This window comes from Solea senegalensis, linkage group LG2 (assembly GCF_019176455.1).
Source record: "Solea senegalensis isolate Sse05_10M linkage group LG2, IFAPA_SoseM_1, whole genome shotgun sequence".
Lineage (NCBI taxonomy): Eukaryota > Metazoa > Chordata > Actinopteri > Pleuronectiformes > Soleidae > Solea > Solea senegalensis.
The window spans coordinates 8,467,272-8,479,566 of NC_058022.1; the positions used below are offsets into that span (position 1 = coordinate 8,467,272).

The window sequence follows — 12,295 nt, forward strand, 5'->3', positions numbered from 1 at the left end:
GCAAGTCCTGACATTCTGGTTCTTAACTCAAAACCATCAGTTTTTACTATAACTATTCCAGCCTCTGGTTGCCAAAGTTTATTTGTGTGGCCCTAAACTTTTTAATCACACAATCTCAACCGACTGTCAGGGATAATCTTTAATTAAACAGCTACTTAGAAAGGTGAACATCTTTGAGGCCCAGCTGAAAGGACATCTTTTGAAGAGGCCCGACACTCTCCACTTATTGAAAATCTTGTCCAAAGGACATACACTATACTGGATAAAATGACATTCTTTAAATATCATTATCTTTTATCAATCCAGCCCACAGCATTTCATATCTACCATTACCCATTATACTAGGTTTTTTTGTTTTTTTTTATCAATCTAAATCCTCCTCCCATCATGTATAATATTCCTGTTAAGTCTAACATATTACTGGTTTAATATTCTTCTATGTGATGCCCAACCAAGAGTAATGTGGATTGCCTTTATCATAACCATTAAGGCACATTTCATTTCTCCAGAGGCAAAAGATCATCAACATGACTCATTTTCTACTGAATATTTTCTTCCAGTCCGATTCAGAGCGTGATATCACGCTCCAAGATGGCTGAATAAAGACGTGTGTTAGTATGAAATTCATTAGCTTATTCCTTGCACCAAGGAATGTGTTATCAGCAACAGCTTCCCACATTTCCACTATATAACTTGGTCTATGTAGTGAAAATATCCGTCCGGGCAGATGTGCAATGTTGCACGTTTTTTTTTCCACATAATTATGAATCGATGCAAAAAATAATAATTATCACAAAAAAAGAAAAAAAAAAATTGCCATCTGTATCCACTTACCTCTGCTTGCATGCATTGACGCCACTGAGAGTTAAAAACACATTGATTAAAGGACTTACTGAAGGACTAGCAGAGTGGTAAATATTGTTTAAATGTATTAATAACTTTCTATCATAATTAACTGGCAAACTCAGGGAGAAACATTGCTCTCGGCTGCAGCATCTCTTTCTCATTTCGACAGGACAGTGCCGCATGGTCTCGAGTCACAGGTGCCCGCATGGCCAGTCATTGCTTTTCAATTTAAAGCAGAGCGGTAAATATTGTCCGACTCTCGCCCATCCTCTGTCTCAGGCAATATATTTGATGTTGTCAATTGTTTTTTGTTTTTTATGAAGCTTCGATAGAAGAAAATACAAGTAGGACGCACAGCATTACTGCAAGACTGAGTTAATATGTTATGGCTCATTGCACCATGTTTTCAGTTAATAATGGTGATTTATGGTTAATAGCTTCTATGGCGTATTGTAATCATTTTAGAAATGAATGTTTTCCCTATGAAAATTAGAATTCTCTCATAGCCATATAGTTAGATTTGTAGATGTGAGGCAGGTTGCACCCTGGATAGATGAGTATCACAGGAGACACACCCTGTTCAGACCTGGCGTTAATGTCCATCTTGAGTAATCCAATCACATCCAATCACATGTGGACAGCTGCCAATATTTTAATTTATTTGTAGCCACTGCCACCACATTATCATTAATAATCATTATTTCTTGTTTTTTCAAATGGCTACAAGCTTATCTCATGTTACAGCAGCGTGAGCGGGGCGTTGGTTCACTCAGCTTCTTCCTCCTCTCTCCTTGTCACTTGTGCTCATATAGACACTCACACTAACACACTGACGAGGGACACATCTGTACAGCGTCATTAAAAACTTCATTTGCTTTCTCATGATTAGACATGACATCAGTATGATAAAAAAAAAAAGAAAAGAAAAGAAAAGAAGCTAGATTTGATCACAAGTCGTGACAGGAGACTCGTCCAACAACCATGTCGGTGCCAGGTGTGAACAGTCGTAGTGCATTGGCACAATCCACGAGTGATCATATCTCTGCATGTTAACAGCAGGTCTGAGTGGGGCCATAGAAAAACAACTATTGATGCTCACATTCACAAGTGAAGGCAATTTATTCTCCAACAAATCTAACCTGCATGAACCTTCTAGCAATTAGGTGACAGTACTGACCACTCCATGACCACCCTCTTCACAAAACCTTTCATTTAATTGTGCTTATTAATGAGGCGCTGGCATGTCGGGTCAATGCATGTATAATCCTTAGCATTCAATCAACATGCAGCTTTTTGGAAAGAAACATTTACTCTCTGCAAAGGCATAACAGCTTTGTAAACCACAAACTAATTTGCGAGCTAGTTTGAAAACCTTGGCAATGATTTTAACCGTGAGCTACAAGCCCGAGCGCGGGGAGCAGAATGCAGTCGGCAGTCGACTAGTTGTGATTGGGGTGAATATCCCTAGTGCCGTTTGTACTGTTCTGTAAGACCTATTTCAATGTTTCATCATCACAAGGTGTCTACGCCTATTTCCTGGAGTTACACATTTCTACTAAAACTCACACATTTTAAAAGGAAAAGGAAACCAATATACAGCCTGCCCCAAGGGACGTTAGGAACGCTTCTAAAGAGGACGTGAGCTTGAATATGCTTCTCTGTTATCATGCAGTCGCTCACACTGAAAACAAGGACATTCAGTGATATTTGAACGCAACGAAGTCAGCGCAAACATGCAAACGGGCGAATGAGATTTGTGCCAACTGGCAGACATAGAGACAAAAGTGAGCCGACAACCTTACAATAACTTAAGCTTATTTCAACTTCTAAAATCTGCCTCAAGTGTGACACATAGTTGCTGCTTATTACCACAGCAAAGGTCAGAGCGGCGGGATGAGAAACACTTCCAGAACACACGTAATTACATCCCCACAGTGCAGCGCCGAACTGCAGGACTGTGTCACCGTGTCGAGTGTTGACAGTTTATATAGGGGTGATAAAATATGGATTTTAATATACCGTTCGTACTGACTGATGAACGTCTGACTTCATGAGGCAGCAGAAAATCGATAGAACTGAATAGCAGTATAGAAACATTTGAAGTAGAAACCAGCTGACACATCCTTCCCACAGAGGGTAACTGCAGCCCCTGGAAAAGTAATGCAATATTGAAGACTGTGACAGTAAGTGAACTTTATGTTAAAGTGATAACAAAAAGACGGAAGAACTATCCTACAAGTGAATCAGAGACAGCCTGAGCCCTATTATTCTGTGTGGTATTCATTATATATCTATATCTATATAGACTGCATTAAACCTTTGGCTGAGAGGTGGGAGATGCACAGGGCTTCAGCACTGAAGAGCAGTGTCATTAAATTAAAATAATTGTGAAACCTATGCTATAACCTTGCGTCATTATTTCTTGATGTGCCCTTATTGAATGTTTCAGTGCTCTTTATATGGTCCTGTCCCAATTATTGTGTCCTAATTATACCCCAATTTGACATTTGTGTGTCCTTTTCATTGAGTTGGTGCAGCGATCTGCTGAGCGAAACAAAACCCGGGATAAAGTCAGGAGTTCAAAATTCTATATTTAAAAAGTGTTCCTTTTCCCGACTGCAAACTCCAGACTCGTACTTCAATTTGTGAAATGTCACAGGTATTTAACTTCATCATTTTCTAATCATATTCAAATAGAAACCTCTAAAGGTCAGCGAGGGTTACTCTTAACCTGGGAACAATACAAACATTTCTCACCGAAAAGTCACAGAAATTCAAGTGAGAAATGTCAGGTATAAATATTCATCCCACTAAAATGGCGAGAGCAAAAGTTGCTCGAAAGTTCTCAAGGCACTAGAGTAAGCCACTATAAACGTCACACGGACGGCATCAGCAAATGGAACAGCCACTTTCTGGGATTTATTGAGACATTTGCTCCACTCTAAACGGGTCTAAAATGATCCAATTAACACTCTGGCTTTTTTAATGATCTGAGCCAATGTCTTTTTTTGGGGGGGTGGGACGAGGCTTGAAGCTTCCCGTAGTTCTGAAATGAGGGACGGTACATGGGACAATTTTCACAGCTTAAAAACTATTTCACACCCTCGCAGAGGTCATGGTTTTACATTAAGAAGGAAACATGCCATGCACAGCAGTTTCACTCGCTGTTTTATGGACAACTGACAAAACATTAAAAATGTCCCACCATTTAATTGTCGTGCAAGTCAAAGACTGCCACACCAGACCACAGATCTGCTGCAGTTAAAAAGACAGCACAGGAAATCACTGAAAGAGCACATGTACAAAGTAGTAAGTGAAGTAGTATTGGTAATTATTATCGATAAAAATACCACAAAACAATATATCATTTTTTATGTTAGATGTACTAAGCTTATTAGTATTTTTAATTGTAAAATATCATTATTATTGTAAAAAGCACTTTATTATGTCTTGATTAAGGTTAATCAAATTATAGAAACGTGTGTTTTAGTGGTTAAATGTTACGCTTGATTCATTTCTGACTTCTCAAAGAAGCAGCAGAGTGAGCCGGCTCATATTTGGGTTAAAAAAAGGTGAATTCAAGTTTGTTGTTACATTTTTAGTTAAGACATTTTTGAAAGATTTCTCAAATATTTATGTTTTCTTGTTTTTTTTATGACAGGCGCATATACAGATGTTGGGATATACAGTGCCAATATATATGTTCAAATGTGTGAACATTGTAAATATATAATATGTTCATTTTATCAAGAGATGTTACTGCAACTTATCTTTGTTGTGAGTATTTTCAGTCTTCATGTTGCAGACTGTAAATCTCAACACTCTTTCACTGTCTGACTCCACAACCCCCGGAATCTCAAGCACACAATTCATTTAATGAAAAACTAAAAAAATAAAGTTTTCGAAAGGCACTGATTGTTTGAAGTTTTTTTTTTTTGCCAAACTTTATTATGCAGCTAAGTTGAAAGATTTAAATAGAAATGAAAATGCCAACCTACAAGAAGACAAACAGGAAAACTCATTACACAAATTGCCTGCTTTTGTTTCCGTCACCATGGTAAATTAAAGGGACAGTTCTGCGGGGACTCTCTGTTAACTCTCTTTACACACAGAAAAGTAAACGTTTGGAAAAGCAATGCATGGATTTGTGGCGATAATAGCAACTGCTGACGTGTCCACAGCACATTCATTCATGGGATTACACTTGCCTCTTGTTTCGAGACCCCTCCCACAGCTTTCTCCTGGTCCACTTAATCCACGTCGAACTGATTCTGGAACCAGAGTGCAACTGTGCCACTTATGTGTCCTCCACCTACATGGAAACATAAACACACAAAGACTTGAAGAAGGCAGTAAGTGTACTATTATTATTATTGTTATTATTATTATCATTATATAATAAACACAACAGTTTCACTTATTTTCTTTCATACTTAGTGATGTGGAAATGTAGCCAACATCAGAACTCCACAAAAACATGAAGTGATTGCAAATGTCACTAAATCTGTGCTGTTTGTGTGTCATATCACCTGCTGGGTAAACTTGGCTGAAAATGACAGAGGTGATGATTCTTATTTTATTGTTACTGTGTGAATATAATCTATTAAGAGGTGTTTGCAGTTACAGTTGTGCTCAGAATAATGTTATTAAAAACACGACACAAACATATCCATGTTGTCATTTACCCTTAAGCTGGTTTTACACTGTCTAATGTTTTTTTTTTTCCACATTGATTAAAAAAAGTAATTACAGTAATTATAGCAAATGATTTACCTTAATTATGTGTGATCTGTTTCTAAGACAATTTTTTCATTCAAATTCAAAAAGCTATTTGTCTCCGGGGCAATTCACATAGCAATCAATGTAGGAAGTAGCCTGGGAGTTAAAGGCAATAAAAAAATTAATTTAAAAAAAAAACAAACCACAGAACCCGGAGTGAGAGTTTTGTTGATACTGACATCATGTCTAAATCATCTGTGACTCACAACATAAGCTAAACAGGGTTGAATAAATAAATGGACTAAGCTATAAGATTAATGTTGTGAAACTATCTGAACTCTTATTAAATGTATTCAATTTGCTAATGTCTACCAACAGTGCATACCTCTTTAAATCAACTTACTAACCTATAACACAATGCAGTTATGTGTTTACACTGATAAATGGTAATTACTGTGATCGGTAAGAGGAATGAATGGCGCTATTACCTGTACACTGGACAGATTGGAAGTGATTCACACTCTCTCTCTTCATGCAGCGTGTCAGGACACTCTTGACCTCCATTTGCAGCCCTCTGAATGATGGTCCTGTATCGAGACTGCGTGGCAGCGGTTGTATTTTCTGTTGAACATGAAACACAATCTTTACAAAAGACTGCTTCCAGAGGTCCATTACTTTCACAGTTGAAGTTAAATAAACGACTTCCAGAGGGATAGAGGAAATGAAATGATATTCAGGCAATATTCCGACTGTATTCCGTCTGTATCACGTCTAGGACACCAAATGATTGGGTATTCAATATCACCAGTGTGGAAGAGGTGGCTTAAACAAGTGGTGTCAGTGTGGATCTGATCCTGACTCATGTGCCCTTGTGGCTGTGATGTCCTCCACTTCACTGCAGTGAAGCATTGGACACACCACAGCGTAATTGCTTCATTCGGCTCAAGATCCAAGGCTCATTGCACAACACTAATTACTAAACATTGAAAATGGTGCAATTAAGAAAGTGATTACATCATCAGTAGACCCAGCAGACTACAGAATATTTACAGAGACGCCGGCTCCAGCCTTTAAATAACAATTACAGACTTTGATGTCCATGATATTTAGTGTACACATACTTGGAACCTATTAAATATCCATTTCCCTCTTGATGTGTCAGCTTAATGTAATGGACACTTGACACCATCACTTTAGCTTTAATTGAATACACTAGTGAAACAAGGGGACAACAGATTTGTATTTGTGTGTGACTATCATTTTGGAATAATTTCCGTACATTTACTCAATATAATGACAAATAAGTAGAAGAAAATACTCAGTTTCCCAAAACACAAACTGGCATTGTACAATTGTTTTTTTTTTTTGTATGAGTTTAAAACATTTGAAAAACTAACATTTTATATTTAAAAGAAAGACAACTTGCATATAAAATATTAAGATTGGACAGGATGGAACAGCTTTCATGTTTTTATTAGAAAATTAACTATTAATTTGACTGACAAATGGATGAATTGTTTCAAATTCAACTCTTTAACACCTAAGCCTCAAAATGCCTTGTGAGTTCCGTGCTTTTGCCCATTTTCCGAGAATAACTTTCAATATCTGGCAGTTGTTTACAAATTACTGCATGTTAAAATGGCGTATGAACAATTTTAAATGAGGATAAAAAAGAACTTTTGTTTAGAACAAACACCACAGTTCCAACGCCTGTTTCTCCGTTGCCTAACTGCGGTGATGCACAGTGCACTTGTGCAAACGTGTCATCTGTCATACGTTCAGTGTTAAAGGGTTAACACTGTGTACAGGTATGTTTACTGTAGGCCTCAGTCCAGTTAAAGCAGCTAAAGTTGCATGAAACATTTTCATGTGCTATCATACAGTATATCTGCTAGGTTTTGATTCATTCCACTGCTACGCTTGATCAGTTTTTCCTTTTCCTTTGTACGAAACGTAATCAGCAATCTGCATGTACATGTCAGATGTCCAAATGAACAGAGACAGATGTACATGTGTACCTTGCATACAGGTTGATGGGCAGGCTGTCCATTCACTGAAGGGCGTCACGATGCAGTCTTTCTTGCAGGGGAGCAAACAGGGTCGAACGGTTTGTGGTCGAGATGAATCCGGACACCTAAACAAAGGAGGAGAACCGCGTCGATGACTCTCTTCATCTGCCATGAAGTTAATAATAAACATTCTAACTGTGCTTGGCAACAGGACAGCGCAGCGAAACAACTGCCCTGTCCTTGACATCACATATCTCCCCACAGAAGACATGATTGATTACGTGTCCTCCCGTCTGTATGCTCAAGAAAAGGGGGTGGACAAATTTAAAAATTCATAGTCCTCTCACACATTCAGTTGCTTTCAGGGGAACACATAGCTTTATGAAAACATAAAATCCGCCCACTATTCTCAGACACTTAGTGGTGATGTTTTATGTTTCATAAGAAACCAGTTGGGTGTTCTTTTTTTTTTTTTTAAATCAACATTTTTAAAACCCTGTTATCTTATTAACCCTGCACTCGGTCAATACTTTTTATATCAGCGATAGATCAAATAAGAAGTGTGCCAAGTGTCTCTCATAGTGAGAGAACCGCAGAGATCATCATCTGAGTGTGGAGCTCACAGACAAACCCATGAGGTGTTTGTATTTATTTACATGCACAGGACACTTCAGCCTTCTTTCAATGTGTACGGGGGGGGGGGAAGTGTTCCGCCAGAGAGATCAATTAATCAATCCACAGCATGGCCACTAATTAAACCTGAAAATGGTGGGAGGAATGCAAACTGCCATGCAAAACAACAACATTACCAGTCTATCACTATTTTCGTAGCCGCTTTTTGGTGTTTTCAGCTCAGACGTTCAACTCTTCTCAGGTTAGTCTGTCGAGCACAACGCTAGGTCCGCAGCTCTTCTGCTTTCCTCCATCAGTCGTGATCTGAAATGCATCACTGTGTGTGCAGCGCTGGAATACCATTGGGTGACGCTGTACTGAGAAACACAGTGTGTGAGCTGATAGGCTTAATGTGTGAGCTGACAAAGAGTGTGTGCATGTGTGTGTGTGTGTGCGTGAGAGAGAGAGATTCCAAAATCTTGACTGAGTGACATAATTTGCCCTACAACCAAATCCAGGACTCACAAGAGTCCCAGCATGATGCTCCCTTCCACCAACTGCAAACAACCAGCATGCACAGAAATGAGATCAAAGTATGTCAAAATATAAGGAAGCAGGAAACATAAAATCCATCATCCTTCTCGAGATGTTTCCCTCCCCCTCTCGCTCTCTCTCTCACTCTCTCCCTCTCTCTCTTTGCTATGCTGTACACCAGAGAACATCAGCAGCTGGGGAAATGTTGTGCACTGAGAATGAGGGAGTCAGACTTGAGAGTCAAGTCCACAAAGTTTAAATGTGACATGGTTAGCTAATACGGGCACGTTTTATTTCAATTATAGGCCGACTCTCTGTTAGACTCTTTCTTTTCTTTTCTTTTGTCTTTTTTGAAAATGGATGGATGGATGATGTGAAAGAAAATTTTAATCTTCAGCCAACTTACTCACATATTCTTATAATCAGACCTGGTGTTCAATATTAACAGCCATAACTTACGATAAGACACAAACTATAGGCGCCTTTCAAGGTTCCCTCCCTAGAAACCAGAATCTGCGATGATGCCTTACTGTTCACTGACATTGTCTCGATTCTCCTCTAATGTCAGCTGTCTTCAATAAAATCTCTCAATTTAACTCATCGCTGACTGAATCAGAAATCTCCGTAACGGATGGATGGATGGATGGATGGATGGATGGATGGATGGATGGACTTTCATATTAGTTCATGTTATAATTTGGTGACAAGAAATGATTCAGGATACAATATTTATTTATTTACTCATTTTCTTTGTGAATTAATATTTGCAAAATTTAAAATCATTGTTTTCTGGAAAACTCAGCAAAAAAAAGGCCCACTAACCTTTGATTGAGCCCCTGCTCACTGTGGAGATTAGTGCCAAGCATGCGGCTCAGATGTTTGCTGACTGAAGTGACTCTTCTCTTCAATAGGAGTGATTTATAGTGGGGACATTGCTGTATCACTTAAGACTGAAGATACAAACTCTGAATTATCTTGCTAGATTTGTTTTTGTTTTTATCCCTTTTCAGTGTATGAATGATGCTTCTGTGGTTGCATGACACATACGTGTCATCTACGTGCATTCATCTTCCACGACTGTGCTGTTCAGTATGGACATAATCAAATCGGGACGATGTCTTACACAGCTTTGCACCACAAACCCACTTGTGACTGACAGTCAGAAACAACTATGATGAAAAGCAACATGCGGGGCTGTGTGTTATGTGCTAAAGTGATTGAATTCACAGCACGCTGTGCAGGTGAGATCTGTTTGTGGAGCAGAAATGACAGTTTTCATTAAATCCTCTGTGGTGGAAGAAAGAAAAAAAAACTCTCTCCATAATCCACTTTATGGCCCTGTCAATATTATATTGAGCTAAAGAAGGGCAAACTTTGTGAATTATTTATAAATGTATCTACCTGTGGTAGGCTATAACATCATTACAATGACAGCGCAAAAGCCCTAAGCAGTGTTTAATATTGTATTGCTGGAAAAGGAGTAGATAATAGCGGCACATAAGCAAAATGAACCTCTGATTCACACACACGCAGACACACACACACATACACCCACATTTGGGTCATTTGTCACTAAGTAAAAGTATTGTAGTAGATATCTTTAAGAAAGACACTTTAAAAAAAAGAAGATAATACTGTGTTGCTTTTTCTGTAAGTCAAATATGATCCTTTCTCAACTCCACCCACAGATTCCACACATATCTCTTAGTCCTCAGCCATAATTTACCATTCATTTGTCTTGGGAGTTGTTGTTTGATATGCAAATCTAAGCAAAGCAGTCGTGTCAGACAGCAATGGGAGAAGAAAACACAACTGTCAAAAACATAACTTGAGTAGACAGTTTCGTTTTTTTTAGTATTGCAGTTGAAACTTTAAGAAACTCTAACAGACAAATATGCGAATCAGAAACTGTCTCAACTATTAGCCACGTTGACTTACATTTTATGGGAACGACAGATTTCCAGAGTGAAAACGCAAATGAATCATGCTGATACACCTGGGGAGATGTTAGTTAGATGTTAGGTGTTAGATGTTAGGAGATGATATGTATAATCAAGAGCTGAGCATGGAAAAGGAAGGAAGGAAGGAGCCATTCAAATCCATCCATCCATTTTCTACCGCTTTATCCTGCACATGAGGTGTGCCAATCTCAGCTGACATAGGTCGATAGGCGGGGTCACACCTTGGATAGATGGCCAGTCCATCACAGGACCAAATAGAGAAGAACAACCATCCACTCTCACACTAAAGGTCAATTTAGAGTGTCCACCTAATCCCATATTGCATGTTTTTGAACTGTGCAAACTCCATGCAGAAAGGCCCTTGTTTCAACCGGGGCTCGAACACGGGACTTCCTGCTGCAAAGGCAGAAGTGCTAACCACTACACCAATCAAGCAAAGTCTGAAATTTAAAGTTTAAATGCACAGTTTACCTTTTACTTATGACAGGTCCAACATTCGCCTTCACGCAGCTGACCTTCCGGATCTGGACACCCACAGCACAGGCAGGGCTCCCATCCCAGAGGCCGGTTCCATTGAGATCCATGGAGGTGTCTTCGATGCAGGGCCCCCAGGCTGAGGCCTCCCAGTAGAACACCACGCAGGGGTGGTCATTACAGACTCTCCACTCCTCCAAGGCTGAAGCTGCAGGACACTCCTTCCCGTCTGACGTACAAGAAGAGACAACCGAGTGAAAGGCATGAAAACTGCCGGAGTAAGCAAAAAATGTAATGGGAGCAGTCGTCCCTGTGTGAGGAACAGGTGAGGAAACAGTACATCAAGCGCATTCATGGAAGCTAAAAGTAACATTTGTCAAACAAAGTAGTATTATTAAAAAAAGATTGTGTGATTTGCAGAAAAAAAACCTCACAAGCTGTTGTAAATCACTGCGAGTCAAAAGCTAACATTCATCATTGACTGCTGGCAGCATGAGAAATCCTTTTTTCCCCCTCCAGCTTAGCTGAGCAGACACTTTACAAGTTTACAGGTAGAATTTGAACAACAAATGTAAAGTCACAGTCAGGTCACTGCAACACAATCCACGGGCCAATTCAAATTGCTGTGTCCAACCACACACAATAACAACCCTGGCCAGTCTTTGTTCCCTGTGCTCTGGTTGTCTTATACTTGGTCACATTTCTATGTCCAAAAAAGCAAAAAAAAATTATTTACATAGATGTCATCTTTTCCTCTATTTTAAGGTCACACAGTGTCATTTCGAGATCAGTTACTGCACGCATTGTACATTATTTGTGTGTTGTGCAAACTTGCACATGCCTACATGTCCATGTGTGTTTTGAGTGGCGTGCATACATTAATATATTAATGTGCACTGAGAATTCTCTGGTCTGTGCAAAGAATGCAAAGAGAAGTAAATCAAAGAGAGGACTGTCAGCGTCATCTGCCCTGCAGTGAGAGTCACAGTGAGGCACGCGTGAGTTTGTCACCGTGACACAATTAAATAAACACCTGCGCCTTCAGGTCTGTTTGGCATTCCCAACCCTTTTTATACACAAACAAGCAGATATAAGGACACACAATAATACACACACACACAAACAGACACATACCAGCAC

At 39.2% G+C, this 12,295-nt stretch overlaps 1 protein-coding gene across 4 annotated transcripts in view; it reads right to left on the minus strand.

Annotated features, from left to right (window-relative positions):
- Nucleotides 1-12,295, minus strand: part of thsd7ba (thrombospondin, type I, domain containing 7Ba) — a 158,841-nt gene that overhangs the window by 45,715 nt on the left and 100,831 nt on the right. For all 4 annotated transcript variants that reach the window (XM_044018621.1, XM_044018619.1, XM_044018620.1 and 1 more), the window contains exons 10-13: nucleotides 11,153-11,384; nucleotides 7,584-7,699; nucleotides 6,054-6,186; nucleotides 5,055-5,158 (exon numbers count right to left, since the gene is read on the minus strand). In XM_044018621.1, coding sequence (XP_043874556.1) covers nucleotides 5,055-5,158; nucleotides 6,054-6,186; nucleotides 7,584-7,699; nucleotides 11,153-11,384 — 585 coding nt within the window. The remainder of the gene's footprint in view (nucleotides 1-5,054; nucleotides 5,159-6,053; nucleotides 6,187-7,583; nucleotides 7,700-11,152; nucleotides 11,385-12,295) is intronic.